Source organism: Lottia gigantea (genome assembly GCF_000327385.1).
Source record: "Lottia gigantea unplaced genomic scaffold LOTGIsca_9, whole genome shotgun sequence".
NCBI lineage: Eukaryota > Metazoa > Mollusca > Gastropoda > Lottiidae > Lottia > Lottia gigantea.
Window position 1 is genome coordinate 351346 of NW_008710950.1, and position 15406 is coordinate 366751.

The 15406-nt window shown below is 33.8% G+C and overlaps 2 protein-coding genes across 2 annotated transcripts; both read right to left on the bottom strand.

Moving 5' to 3' along the window:
* On the bottom strand, positions 1-7568 carry LOTGIDRAFT_155650 (hypothetical protein; the record flags this gene model as incomplete). Its single annotated transcript, XM_009068193.1, has 9 exons — positions 1-347; positions 810-828; positions 1469-1644; positions 2982-3248; positions 3603-3805; positions 4423-4631; positions 6087-6126; positions 7240-7283; positions 7566-7568. The coding sequence occupies 9 exons, from the start codon at positions 7566-7568 to the stop codon at positions 1-3; spliced, it is 1308 nt and encodes a 435-aa protein (XP_009066441.1).
* A 6210-nt stretch (positions 7569-13778) lies between these two features.
* Positions 13779-14786, bottom strand: LOTGIDRAFT_108855 (hypothetical protein; the record flags this gene model as incomplete). The annotated part of the gene is made up of 1 exon (XM_009068194.1): positions 13779-14786. One exon carries the CDS (start codon positions 14784-14786, stop codon positions 13779-13781), a length of 1008 nt encoding a protein of 335 aa, XP_009066442.1.
* Between the last annotated feature and the right edge of the window lie 620 nt (positions 14787-15406).

Here is a 15406-nt window from a genome sequence, read left to right on the forward strand (position 1 = left end):
TTAAGATATGTTGTTTTCTACTCGTTTTGGTTGATACACAATACAAATGTCTCTGTTTTTGTATTTAACAAATATATTTTGAACACCACGAATAAAATGGTGAAAGTCTAACATTGCAACAATTAGTAATAATGATCCCAAAAATCCTATGGCAATACTTCCAACAACCTCGACAGAACTCCTGCTGTCTTCTGCTGAATATAATTTTCTCTTAAATGATGACAATGTAGTTGTATTAACAATAAGTTCTTTCTTAATTTCAGCAATTATTTCCGCTTCTTTAGTTCCGTTAGCTAATTCTACTGTTGCAAAACATTTACATGGACATAATATGTTGGATGGTATAACTGAAATAAAGTAGGGTTATATAATTTCAAATTGATCAAGCACGCCACCCTCGATGTTTATGGCTAAGATGAAAGTAACATTTTTGATGCAATATATTAACAGAGATGATCGGTCTATTATGGTGGTTTTGTGAGAAAAAACAATATCAAACTTGCCTGGTTTTGGGTACACTACAGGCATTGCTGTTGAAATTGCCCCTGACGTTGTTGTCTCAGAGGTCGACGTTAGTGTAGAAGTCGATATGGTGATAACTTCATAAGTCGATGTAGGGATTATATCGGATGTCATTGTAGAGATTTCATCGGACGTCGATGTAGAGATTTCATCGGACGTCGATGAAGGAATTACATCAGACATGGACATAGAAATGTCTTCAAACGTCGGTGCAGAATAAGACTCAGATGCCGATGTAAAATTAACCTCAGTAGCGAGGGTAGATCCTACAGTTGAAGGCAAAATACTTTCGGTTACCATCGGTGTCTGAAATATAAATAAAATGTCTTAATTTAATTATTTAGCTAATTACAAAGAAAAAAACTAAAAATGGACCAATTAAAAGGGTTGAAAATGCAAAATCTTTAAGTAAAACCATTTCAAAATCCAATTGAAACTGAAGTGTCTGCATCGCTTTTGCAACGTTTGAAAAGTAAAAAATGTCATCAGAATATATAAACTTCACCAATTATGGATCAAAATTAAGGCTTCTGTCATGTTCATAAGATAATTTTGGTAAAGTCATCGGCAACAACTAAAATCGTTTATCGAAAATCGTAAAATTCGAAGCCATTTGAGATCTAATCAAAATATATGTAATTCCGGTTTCACCAATATGTTTTCAACGGAATCTGAACCGAAACTGACAGGGGCGACGACAAAATAGTCCATAAATTGATACATCTATTATGAAATTAAATGGAATTTTACGTCATGCTCTTCTGCTTCCATTTGGGCTCTGGAATAAGGGACGTGATGGGGGATATTCGTTAAGACGATGACATATAGGGTCGATATTAACGATTATGATTATTTTTTTCTTTTGGAGTTTATTATCCAATAATGTAGGCCTACAGATTTTGTTTTTGTTCAGGAAGGTATAGTCGGTAAGTCATCCGAATCATACCTGATTAGCTATATCAAATATTGTTGTAATCACGCTACTATAATCTATTATAGAGGTTGCAATATATTCAGTAGAATCAGGAAATAATGATGTCGTTATATTGATAACTTCTGTACAATTAGTTTCCGGATAGTTCAATTTATTCACTGGTACTATCTCGTCTCCGGAAACATAATCTGAAATGAAAAGAGTAATATATTCATCATGGTATTATACCTTAGGCTGGTAAACAAATAATACATGTACATTGAACACTAATACTAATCGAAAATTTGCCTGTCAATCAGTTTATACGCTGGTGGACACCGATAAGATTGGTCATTCAACAAACTCATTTTAGGCACCTCTTTTAGAGATTGACAAGACCTAGATGAAAGTTGGATGTTACCGCTGACATATTTTGGTGAATCCATAGGAATATGATGTAAAAATGTCAAGGCTTTCCGCATTATAAGGCGTCGGGAGCCTCAACCAGTTAAATAAAAGATAGCTTGCCAGGTAAGGTAATATACGTCCACTGACAGTTTTGATTTTGAATAAAAATATTTGGCTGTACAGTAACAATCAACAGTATGAAATATTCAACTTCCGTCATACACTTTTTGGGGCGATACTGAAATATTACCAAGTTTTGTCAAAACCCGCAAAAATCGTACCTTTTAATGTTTACGTGAAAAGGTCAATGACTCCTATAAACATTTTTTATTTGTTGTTTTTCATTAGGGTTAATCCATAACATCGTTGATAATAAACAATTTCATCAAAAATTGATCGTGTTTTCAAAAACAATGACAATAACTCATACTAAATATTTTTGGATTTTTCGGATTATCAATTGGGTTCATCCTGGGGTGATTACAAACACTCACAGCAAGTTTCATCAAAATCTGTCAATAATTGTGACTTCTAGAGTGTTGGCGAACTAAAAATTGAACGCGTTTTCAACAACAAGGGCAATACTCATATTAAATATTTTTAGATGTTTCTGAATTTCACTAAGGTTCACTTGGGTGATGACAAACACTCACACCAAGTTTTGTCAAAATCTGTCAAGAATTGTGACTAATAGAGTGTTTAGTGTTTACGAGCTAAAATTGAACGCGTTTTCAAGAACAAGGGCGGTAACTCATACTAAGAATTTTTCGATTTTTCTGATTTCCAATACGGTTCATGCTTGAGAGATAAACACTCTTTTAATAATTTCGTCAAAATTCGTCAAAAATTGCGCCTTCTAGAGTGTTTACGACAAATTTTAGAACATGGACAATAACTCATACTAAATATTTTTCGATTCTTCTGATTTCCATAGGGTTCATCATTAGATGATTACAAAGAACCATACCAAATTTGGACAAAATTAGTCAAGAATTGTGCCTTCTATAGTAGGCCTATTTATCGACGGACCGACGGAAGGACATGGGTGACGACAATATATACCCCCATTTCATGTTGGCGTATTAAAATGACCACGTTTGGAATTTAAATTTAAACATATTCTATAAGAATTACTCACAATCGTAACATCTCTTAACGTAGGTAATAAATGTTGGCGAGGGAAATGATGGTGGTGTTCCTTCTAATCTGACAACAGGTTGATCTAAAAGTCGACAAACACCAGTGGTATTTTCAAAGCTTATCATGATACACTCAGTTGTGTCACTGCCAAACCCCAAGCAACTGTTTTGACAGGTCTTTAAGGAATGGCCACCATATCCTATTAATCTATCAGTTTCAGAAAATCTTACTTCCACAAATTCTTCAAACCAACATTTGTCGACAACTAAGAATAAGAAAATACTTGTGGAAATGATAACAATGTTTGAGAGCAAAAACAATGATAGAGGATCACTTCCATATACACCTACTTCGTCATGCGGAGCTCTAGCGTTTACAATATTAGAAATATTCGGTATATCGCTTGTCTTCATTTTGAGTAAACCCAAAATGACTCTTTTTGTAATATATTTCATGTGCCTAATCTGAACACTGGCAATGTAAAACAAATCAACTTATCAAAAATTAAAATAAGTTGACGATTAAATACGTCCCTACTTGTTTTAACATTAAAAGATAAAGACTTCAGATTTCTTAAAGAGACATTAGTTTGTCATACTTCAAAACAAAAAAAAAATACCTGTCTTCTCCTCACAAATTACTTGAAATTCTTCATCACAAGAAAAAGTTTGCCATTTAAAGTTGGTGATATTGAACCCGACACACATACCATTACCATTAGGTTCAGACACATCCCAGTTAGAATACCCTAATGCTTCACAATCCGACCATTCAAATTCAGCATAATTGGTTTCAATCAAACTAATCCAAAAATTGTTCACTCTATAAATACCAATAAGGAATTTAAAAGAAATAACTACTCAAATTCTGTATCACTTTAAAGCAGAAGTGTAAATTTGTGTCACGTTCCAAAGTTTATTTAATCAGATTCAATTTAGTTACAATCAGAGCCTGTACACCAAAAGCCGCTATGTTTACAATCTATGTTGAGGGCCCTGATTGACTTTATTCGTTATCGTACAACCCGATCAAATCATCGCCACATTCAGTGAGAGAAGAAAAGGGTCCAATGAAGTCAAGATATTAAGCGTAGTTCGTGAAAGCTTGACATTAAAAGTTCCTTTGTTGTAATGGCAACCATTTGCTTGTGATGTAAAATTATCGTCACTCTACTAAATTGAGTGGTAAAATAAAAACAATTGTATTGTTTAAAAAGGTAACAATTATTTGAATACCTACAAATGTGACAAGGAGATCCACTTCTTAGCAATATCTATGGTTATGTTGTTTTTAGACACTGATTTTAGAGATAACATTGCTTTATTGTGTTTCAGACAAACTTCATTTGCTTCATTCCATGTGTGTTTACTGGTATACAAACTAAAATTTAATGGTCGTGTAGACTCACATACTGTTATAGCTGAAATGACAAAACTTACGTTAGAAAGCAAATCTTTCTTGGTCCATTAGAATTGGTAGCTTTCATTGGTGAAAAGTCACCTAGACCTTTAAAATCTGGTTCATCTGGTCGCTTTCCTTCCAGTGCATTTATTTGCACTGAAAAGTTTTCTTTTAATATATTTGTAAGTGTATAATGGTCGTGGTTTCGACCACAACTGAGATCAAGAGATAATCTCCAATATGAGGTCTTGATAAAGTAAAATACAGTACTTTAAGCTCAATACAGGATGTTTGAATATCGGGTTGTACTTTAATCAATAGAAAAAATGGAAATTAGGTTAAATTTATTGATTAATAGATTTAAAATTTTCAAGAATCGGTATAGAAAAACAATCTTACGGCGAAAATTCTTAAGTGTCAAATTTAACATAAGAGGTAATGAAAGTAAGTATCAGCTAGATTAGCCGATGTGATGTGATCTGTACGACATCCACCAATAATAATTATCAGAGGTAAGGTATAGAATCAGTAAGTATCAGATTAGCCTATGTATAAGTGTCATCTGTACGACATCCACCAATAATAACTATCAGAGGTAAGGTATAGAATCAGTAAGTATCATATTAGCCGATGTGGTGTGATCTGTACGACATCTACCAATAATAATTATCAGAGGTAAGGTATAGAATCAGTAAGTTTTAGATTAGCCGATGTGGTTTCATCTGTACGACATCCGCCAATAATAACTATCAGAGGTAAGGTATAGAATCAGTAAGTATCATATTAGCCGATGTGGTGTGATCTGTACGACATCCGCCAATAATAACTATCAGAGGTAAGGTATAGAATCAGTAAGTATCATATTAGCCGATGTGGTGTGATCTGTACGACATCCACCAATAATAACTATCAGAGGTAAGGTATAGAATCAGTAAGTATCAGATTAGCCTATGTGGTTTCATCTGTACGACATCCGCCAATAATAACTATCAGAGGTAAGGTATAGAATCAGTAAGTATCATATTAGCCGATGTGGTGTGATCTGTACGACATCCACCAATAATAACTATCAGAGGTAAGGTATAGAATAAGTAAGTATCGGATTAGCCTATGTGGTGTGATCTGTACGACAGATTAGCCTATGTATAAGTGTCATCTGTACGACATCCACCAATAATAACTATCAGAGGTAAGGTATAGAATCAGTAAGTATCATATTAGCCTATGTGGTTTCATCTGTACGACATCCGCCAATAATAACTATCAGAGGTAAGGTATAGAATCAGTAAGTATCGGATTAGCCTATGTGGTGTGATCTGTACGACATCCACCAATAATAACTATCAGAGGTAAGTTATAGAATCAGTAAGTATCGGATTAGCCTATGTGGTGTGATCTGTACGACATCCGCCAATAATAACTATCAGAGGTATGGTATAGAATCGGTAAGTATCATATTAGCCGATGTGGTGTGATCTGTACGACATCCGCCAATAATAACTATCAGAGGTAAGGTATAGAATCAGTAAGTATCAGATTAGCCTATGTAGTGTCATCTGTACGACACCCGCAATAATAACTATCAGAGGTAAGGTATAGAATCAGTAAGTATCGGATTAGCCTATGTGGTGTGATCTGTACGACATCCACCAAAAATAAGTATTAAATAAGCCGATGTATTGTCAAGTCATTGTATACTCACCAATTTGTATGATAAAACACACTCTGTATGAATGAAAACCCTGAAAATGAAATTATAAAATGACATTTTTTTCATTATGTTTGGATAAAATGAAGTTTATCTTAGAAGGTATTGTATGATTTAAAGGGAAAGGTGGACCATTTGAGTCTTGAAAATATATTATTTTCGGGGGTTGATTTGAGTCTTGAAAATATGTAAATAGTCTTCAGAAGTACTAGAAATGTACGAATATCTTCAAAAATATCTCATACTAGGAATTTTCCCAGAATTTCTATATATCACAGAGTATTTGATCATTCAAACGCGATATTTCTGGACACACATGGATGTTAAGGCTCAAATTTCGACAGTGAGCTGTGAACGCTGTGAATTTGCATAGATTAAAAAAATCCTGTTTCAAAGACTAAGGTACGATTGGTTAGAAAGAATGGTGCATCTGTCCCTTTATTAATTAAATAATTAATATTATAGCTTGATGTACTTTTGCATAGGGAAATCCATTGAAGCACAAGCATTGTGTTTTGTTACAGGTATTTTTAAAAGATGTTGACGAATCATCTAAAAATAATTTCAACAAATATGCCAACTGTCGCTTCTTAGGTTCTTCTAATTTCTAAATCTTGTCTAAATGAGGATTACTTCATAATGCACTATTTCTGGCATCCTTTTAATTGAATTACTCTCATATCGCTATAATTTCTTATTTCCTTGGTAATTGTTTCAATTGTCGACGAAACTATACTGGACTTAATCATTGCAGTGATATTGGTAGAATTGTCATAATAGATCATAGAGGTTCACATAAGGTATTGAAACAATCAAATCTGGATCTCAACATTTTGGAATCAAACAAATTCTCTGTATTAAGATGCTTTTAGCATCAAATAAGTATATTTTCACATTTTATATTTCTGATTTGTTTTATATTAAAAACCGAGATATTGTCATAAATAATTTTTGCGCAATCTTTATGATATCATGTAGTATATTATGTTAGCCAATAGTTGCTGGTAGACCTAATATTTCTTCATTTCGTCGATAAAAATAAAATACCCGCATCGCTTTCAGAGAAAAATTTAACACCGGCTTCGTCAGTTAGATTAAAACTTATCAAGCTAAATTGATGGCAATCTTAGTTTTCATAGAAAAATACCTCATCCCAGCAAAAATCCAATCTTTATTAAGTTCACAAATACGCTGAAAATAGTTATAAATTGGCCACATATCTTGACAACCAGAATAAACAAAATTTAAACTTTGTCTAACAAATTTCAGTGTGATATTCACATTTTAGTTTTAAAGTGAAACATCCATCCATGTAAAGCCATTTCACTGATTTGTGGAAAATATGGTTAAAACCTGCCATAATGGCATTTAACCACAATGACAAACATCTATATTTTAAAAAACTGAAAATGACATCCATCCACATATATGATATGCTGACTAATTTGAGGAAATACCGGTTATAAAACTTACCATTTTAATACTCAAATTGATCACATTTTAATGCTACAAGAATCCATTTCACTATCCATATATTGTCATATTTCCATGTTAACGAAAATAGATCAGACATTCATCTCCTTATAAAATTCACCGATTTATGCCAGATATGATAGATTTGCTGTGATTTTAAGTGAACTAAAATATCGTGATGGAAACTAATTACTCTTCTGACTTGTGATAATCAAAATGCTGTAGTTCGATCACAAGATTTATTGACTATTTATGAGGTTTGAACGCAATGACTTATAGTCTGTATTTCAATGCAGTCTGTCGTCAATGAAAGGAGAAATAAAAAGCAATGAAAAGAAAATGAGAATTAATCAGTGTCGATGTCGGAGTGAACCAACAAATAAAAAAATAACATCAATCAATGCCATGTTATTTGAAATAAAATCACGGAAATACATGGAATGTAAGGAAATGTTAACCAGACTATAATATGTTTTACAAGCTCACACAAGCACATAGTAGGTTGCTGAATTTTGAGATCGAATAGACAAGACGCAGAATTAACGTGTGTACGTTTCCTGCGACAATATCAAGGTATGTAAATTACGCATGCAATTTGGGAGAATGGTGTGATCTATAACATTTAAATCTTGAGCTATAGATTTCATTTTGGTCTTCTGCCATTCAAATTGACAACAGATAACCTAACCAAACCAAACCAACGACTAACAGTAGACTACTATCTAAAAAGAATTACCACGATCATAACGAATTTTGAAAGAATGTGGAAGATTGAGTAACTCACGCAACAACATAAAGAGCCAAGATGTGCCGACCAGATCTGAAGATTTCTCAACCGACAAACCAACAGTGCCAAACCATCCAATTGATCCAGACCCAACTACCAACTACAACGACCGACTACCACCAACTAGCGTCTGCGATGTTGTGATCTACAAACCAACAAACGTGACATTTCGATTCATTTCAAATTTCCACCGATTTGATTACCCTGAGTTGCAAGTTCGTGAAAAAGATGGTTAGTTTCCTATGGTATATAGTAGCTTTAGGCCTTCTACAGTACATTGTGACCGAATTAAATTTTATTAAATAAGGTTGTAAATTAACAACAAACAAAAATCTCAAATTTATCACATATGCTTAGATTAAATTAATGAAAACTTAATTACTGGTTGCTTTCTTGAACAATACCAAAAGTTGGTATAAATGAGTCAAAGAATAGAGATTGTAAGCTGTTAGATTACATTACAATGACATGAAACAGTCTTCTATCATCATATAATGTAATAATCAATTATTAGTCAACATTAATCACAGCTTTTTATCTCCATTTTATCAGGTATTATAATCCTATCATATGATACGATATTATATGAAATTGACCTACTTGGGTTTCTAGTTTACTTAATATTGTATCTTAATCTCATCGTCTGGAAGATGCTCTTTCACAGAATACACTAAATGTGTTTGAGTTTGAGCCCACATTGAAATATGGAGGTATATTGCCGTCGCCCCTGTCCGTAGATCCATCGGTCGGTCCATCGGTCCGTCCGTCAGTCCGTTCGCATTTCTTGTAGGCTACAGTTATTATCCAATCTTAATAAAACTTGGTATGCATGTATATATTGATCAGATCTCGGTCAGGTTCGAAATTGGTAATAATTGGATGACTGGTTTCAGAGTTATTGCCCCTGACGTAGTAAAAACACGTCAAATTTGGCTTGTAGGCACAATAGAGACTACAGTTTTTATCTGATCTTGATGAAACTTGGTATGCATGTATATATTGATGAGATCTCAGTCAATTTCGAAATTCGTAATTATTGGATGAAAGGTTTCTGAGTTATTGCCTTTGACTTAGAAAAAACACGTCAAATTTGCCCTGTAGGCATGTATGTATTGATGAGATCTTGGTCAAGATCGAAATTAGTAACAATCGCATGAACGGTTTCAGAGTTATAGCCCTTGACTTAGTAAAACGCGTCAAATGTGGCTTGTAGGCACGATAGAGACTATAGTTTTTATCTGATCTTGATGAAACTTGGTATGCATGTATGTATTGATGAGATCTTGGTTTAGTTGAACGGTTGCAGAGTAATTGCATTTGTCTTAATAAAAAACGCGTTAAATTTCTCTTGTATGCATGATAAAGGCTAAGATTTTTATTTGATCTTGATGAAACTTAGTGTGCTTGGAGATATTGATAAGATCTCAGTCTAGTTCGAAATTGGTACCAATCGGATGGATGGTTTTAGAGTTAATGCCCTTGACTTAGTAAAAATGCATTAAATTTGCCTTGTTTGCACGATAAAGGCTACAATTTTGATCTCATCTTGATGAAACTTAGTGTGTATGTATATATTGATGAGATCTCGGTCAGTTTTGAAATTGGTAATAATTGGATGAATGATTTCAGGTTATTGCCCTTGACGTAGTAAAACCATGTCAAATTTGGTTGTAGGCACGATATAAACTACAGTTTTTATCCGATCTTAATGAAACGTGGTATGCGTGTATATGTTGATAAGATCAAGTTTGAATTTGGTCATATTCGGATGAATGGTTTTGGAGTTATTGCCCTTGAATTAGTAAAAGCGCTTCAAATTTTGCTTGTAGTGATGATACATGGTGCAGTTTTTATCCGATCTCAATGAAACTTGGTATGCATGTATATATTGATGAGATCTCAAATTATGGAGTTATGACCCTTGAATTAATTTAATGCGTCTAATTTGGCTTGTAGGCCTAATAGAGACTACATTTTTGATGAAACTTGGTATGAGACCAATTAGTAACAATCGGATGATTGGTTTCACATATTAAACCACTACAGACTTTGTTATCATTTCTGACAGCTGGTAGTGGGCTTATGTTATTACCTTGACTGGCAAGCTATCTTTATTTGAATTATTTAATATTTTGCGTAATATCAATCTGCCTCTATCTCAACTTGCATTTTTGAGAGGTATAATTTCAGCAAATCGCAAAAAAGCTGAGAATCAAAGTCCTTTTTCCAAAGCGCTTCGGTCACTCTTCTTTGCAGGTTGTCGAGACTTGATATGCCATCGTTTTTGACTGTGCGCTCGTCTACATGATCCTTCAAGAACACATACATTAAGGCCAGGAGAGGTACCCGGAAATGCGCTTGACGAGAAGAAATCGACACCACTGTCCAAAAAGAAAACAACCTTTAATCATAGTGCCTTATCATGCAAAACATCAATAGATTACATATTTTCAAGAGTAACGAAATACTTTGAAAGTGAACACTGGTGTTATATCAAGTCTAAACAATCTTCGAACGGTGAATATAAATTATACTGCTCAGGAAAATGGAGTGTGATATTCATCATTTTGCAATTTGTATCTCTCAAGACGTGGTACAGGCGTATTGAGGCCAGACCCAAATATTAGGAGAGAAACTTACATAAATTTCTTTTCTGAAACACTTTTATTTTTGTCAATATCAATTTTTAGTATTTGGAGTAGGGAGCTCTAATACAATATACATATATTCAAATGATATAGAAATTATAGACACAGCGGGTTGAAAAAAAAAACAGGTAGAATTTTAGACATGTTTGAACTATCCGTAAAATTGTATGATGAAATAGATTTTAAATTTTGATATTTGAACTTCTTTATCAGCTGTCCTTATATTAATATAATATCACTGTCACCACACCATCATTTTTATGACAAATGCCACCACCGTCATAAAGTTTACAAATCATTTTCATATAAAGTGAGATATCTGAGATTGCCCAAATCTTTAACCTAGTTAAAAAAAACCAAAAAAACCTTGCTTTCGAAGCTGCAACACAAGACAAGACACAATTCTTGACGGATTTTGACAAAACTTGGTGTGGGTGTTGGTAATCACCAAAGGATGAACCCTATTGAAAATCAGGCGAATCGGAAAATATTTAGTTTGAGTTATTCCCCTTTTTCTTGCGAACGCGTTCAATTTTTACCTCGTAAACACCCTAGAAGGTACAATTCTTGACCGATTATTGTCTGAGTATTTGTTATCACCTAAGGACAACCCCTATTGAAAATCAGAAAAATCGGAAAAGATTTTGGAATTTTGCTCTTGAAAATAATAAAATTTTTAGCTCGTAAACACTCTAGAAGGCACAATTCTCGACAGAATTTGACGAACTTTGTGTGAGTGTTTGTAATCTCCCAAGGTGGAACCCTATTGAAAATCAGAAAAATTATAAAATATTTAGTACGAGTTATTGCCAATGTTCTTGGAAACTCGTTCAATTTCTAGCTTGCAAACACTCTAGAAGGCACAATTCGTGATGAATTTTAAAGAAACTTGGTGAAATTGATTATTATCACCCAAGGATGAACCCTATCGAAAATAAAAAAAGCCCAAAAATGTTTTATAGGAGTTATTAACCTCGCTTTTGAAATCGTTTTCAAATTTCAGCTGACACACATCTTGCCGGATTTTGACTTGATTTTATTATTCAGTATCGCCCTAAAAAGTTCAAAAGAAGTGTATGACTGAAGGTTGAATATTTCATACTGGTGATTGTTACTGTACTGCCAAATATTTTATTCAAAATCAAAGCTGTCAGTGGGCGTATATTACCTTGCCTGGCAAGCCATCTTTGTAACAGAATTGTAACTTTGTAGCCGGTTGCCGACAATTCAATCTAATTCATGTAATGTATAGGTTTTCATGATATCTAAAAATCCAGCTACACGGGGGACTTACCACGTGCTAAAGTTAGTGATCTAGGGGCCGCATTTTACAGAATCCAATTTACAATTCAACGACTCAAAAAACAATAAATAATAATGAAATAAGGGACGCAACTCATATCTTCAATATTCAGTCAGTTTATCAACAAGTGAGCTAGACTTACTATATGTAAAACATTGTAAGTTTGCGTTCACAACTCAGCTAAGGAATCCATCTCACTATCATGGTATGGAAGAGGGTGTTGAACGTGCTAAGGAGATGCTCGAAAGTAGGTGATGACACCCGAAGCAAATTACATCTCAAAATGTAAGACATTGTCCAGTGGAGTTAACCGATGTACACTATAGGCTAGTCTATAATGTTTATGATTCCACAACATTGTCTGGAAGAGACGTTTTCTGGCATAGGGGTGCAACTCGTATATGCAAATTTTGTCAATTAAGCCTCGAAATAGACTTAATATTTGATAAGCCTTAAGGAGTCAAAATTGGGGTAGATAATTACCTCAGGATGGTATATGAGAAAAATCTCGCCAAAAGAAAGGGGTTAAATCTGTAACTATAATATGGGATAAACATTCGTCTCTTGTATGAAATCAATAACTACACTAGCGGTTTAGCACCATTTATTGGGCTTACGAAGAGGGAAATAATTATAAAAGAAAGAAAAGACCCTTTGACGGTGGTGATACCTCCGACCTGCATCATATAATACAAACACGGACATTGAACATCTTTAACATTATTTCAACATTTTTACACATTTTAATTACAAATGGAAGTTTAAATGGCACTGATGGTAGAAAAACATGAAATATACGATATTTATATATGTTTTAGAAAAAATACGAAAGAAATACGATTCAAAACAGATATTAAACAGTTACAACCATTGTTCGCGTACATAAAGTTATAATCGTTCCTGAGCACAAATCGTTGATCATCTGAAGTATCAAAAGTTCTTTATGAATATTTGTGTAAGATAAAAAATGGAATTCTCTCATACATAACATGACACAATAAACCAGTAACACATAATTACATTGTTACATCAACAAATAAATGGAATATAAAATAAGTCGTTGGAAAATATCATCTTTACCATACTGCAAAAATCTCTTTGGAATGTGTCTTGGGACGCGGTATACAAAGCACTTTGGACTAGTTTGTATACATTTTGTACCGTTTTCTCCCTTTAGCTTTACAATATTGGTCTAAAAAAAGATGTCAACCTTATAATCAGTGACTTCAACTTATTTGATGCAAACGTGAAATGCTTTGAGATTTTAAGGGAAAAGAAAAAACGTGGCTTAAAATTACCCCACTTAGAAACATCTATGTGATACATGATTCAGAATTAAAAATATATATGTATAGAATTGGTGTAAAGTGTAGAACATTGGGTTTTCTAAGACTTAACTTCCATTGCACATTTTAACAGAGTATCTATGTACAAAGATACGAAATATCAAATATAAAGTTACGAACCCAATTTCATCATTTACTAGAGTTTGATTTGTGTGATTGATTTGAGCGAATACTATCGTACATAGCACTTTGTGATCTCTTTTCTCTACTGTTGAGACTACTCCTCTCTGATTGTTCGTTATCCGGTATACCAAAGCACAATAAGGCATAGAATCCCTTTCTAAAATTCAAATTAAACCATCCATAAAATATTGGATTTAAAGACGACGAGCCCATAGCTAAAAGTAAACACCACGCGAATACCAAATTAAAATGTTTTTCGTCAAAGAAGTTGTGATCGAAGTCGGCAGCAATATTCAAAACTGTAAGTGGAAGCCACGTTGAAGCAAAAGTTATAGTAATGGCTGTTAAGAGAAATAAATTACGACGGTGTCTGCGCATATCCCGTACAGCGCGGTTCATTTCTGTTAAGGTAACAGGATTCTCTTCAATTCGAGCATGAAGGAAGTGACATATTCGTGCGTGAAGACAGCTGATAACTAGAGTTGGTGATAAATACTGTACCACCATTACAATGACACCAAATGTGCCTCGAAATGCTGTATTCGGCCAATTCTCTACACACATTGTAAAATCCATTACATCAACAGTTTCTACTTGGTGAAACAAAAGCATTGGTGTTGAGAAAAGTAGCGATACAATCCAAATACCAACAATAACATAAATATTTTTTCTACTCTTGCGTTTTTCTCTGGAGGCACGGACAATAGCATGATAACGGTCGATAGCAATAGCTAGAATTGTAAAGGTTGAGACGAATACATCAACTGTCTGCATGGAAGGAATTATACGACATAGAAATTCCCCCAATGGCCAGTTCTTTAAAGTTAATCTCACCAATGATAGAGGCATGCAGACTAAATCCATGAAAATATCACACACAGACAGATTAAGAATTAGTAAATTCCTTGAAGAACGTAATTCAGTATTTCTAAATATTACAATACACACTAACACATTACCAAATATACCACTACTAATGACCAAGCAATATGCTGCAATAAGAAGAGCTTCCATTCGTGGTTCGATCCAGTGGTCTGAGTTGATAAATTCAGACATAACTTTATGGTACAAGGTTAGATTATGGGTGTTAGATATACGGAGATGTGGCATGAATGAATGATAGCTGTTGTTGATGTTGGTGTCGCCTAACATGGCGTCTGTTGTAAAATCCAGTTCGTTTATTTGTGTCTGAAAAAAAAATAGATTAATCATATCGATATTTTTTTCTACTAATTCATTTTATTGTTTAATCACCCTTTTTAGCACTTCGTTAATAAAGAACTGTATTTGGTACAATAAAGGTTCTCTGTGTTATCCACACGTAAGCAATTTTTTTATCTGTTAGATTCGGTTATTGTTTGGCACTTTAGTTTGTCCTTTTTACATGAAAGTAAGGGTTTAAGCCGTTTTTATTTCAACGCTCACATATGTATCCTCATGATTTGCCCTGTGTGCCTTAAAACAACTTAAAAGCATAAAAGAAATTGCTAGCAAGGGAAATTTTGTATGGAATTTGAGCGGAAGCAAATGACAAATTGAAAGGAAATTTCATCTCAGCAAATGACTGAAAAACGGGGAAACGTGACATGTCTACATTTTTTTCAATCATTTTAAGAAACAATATGTCATACTGT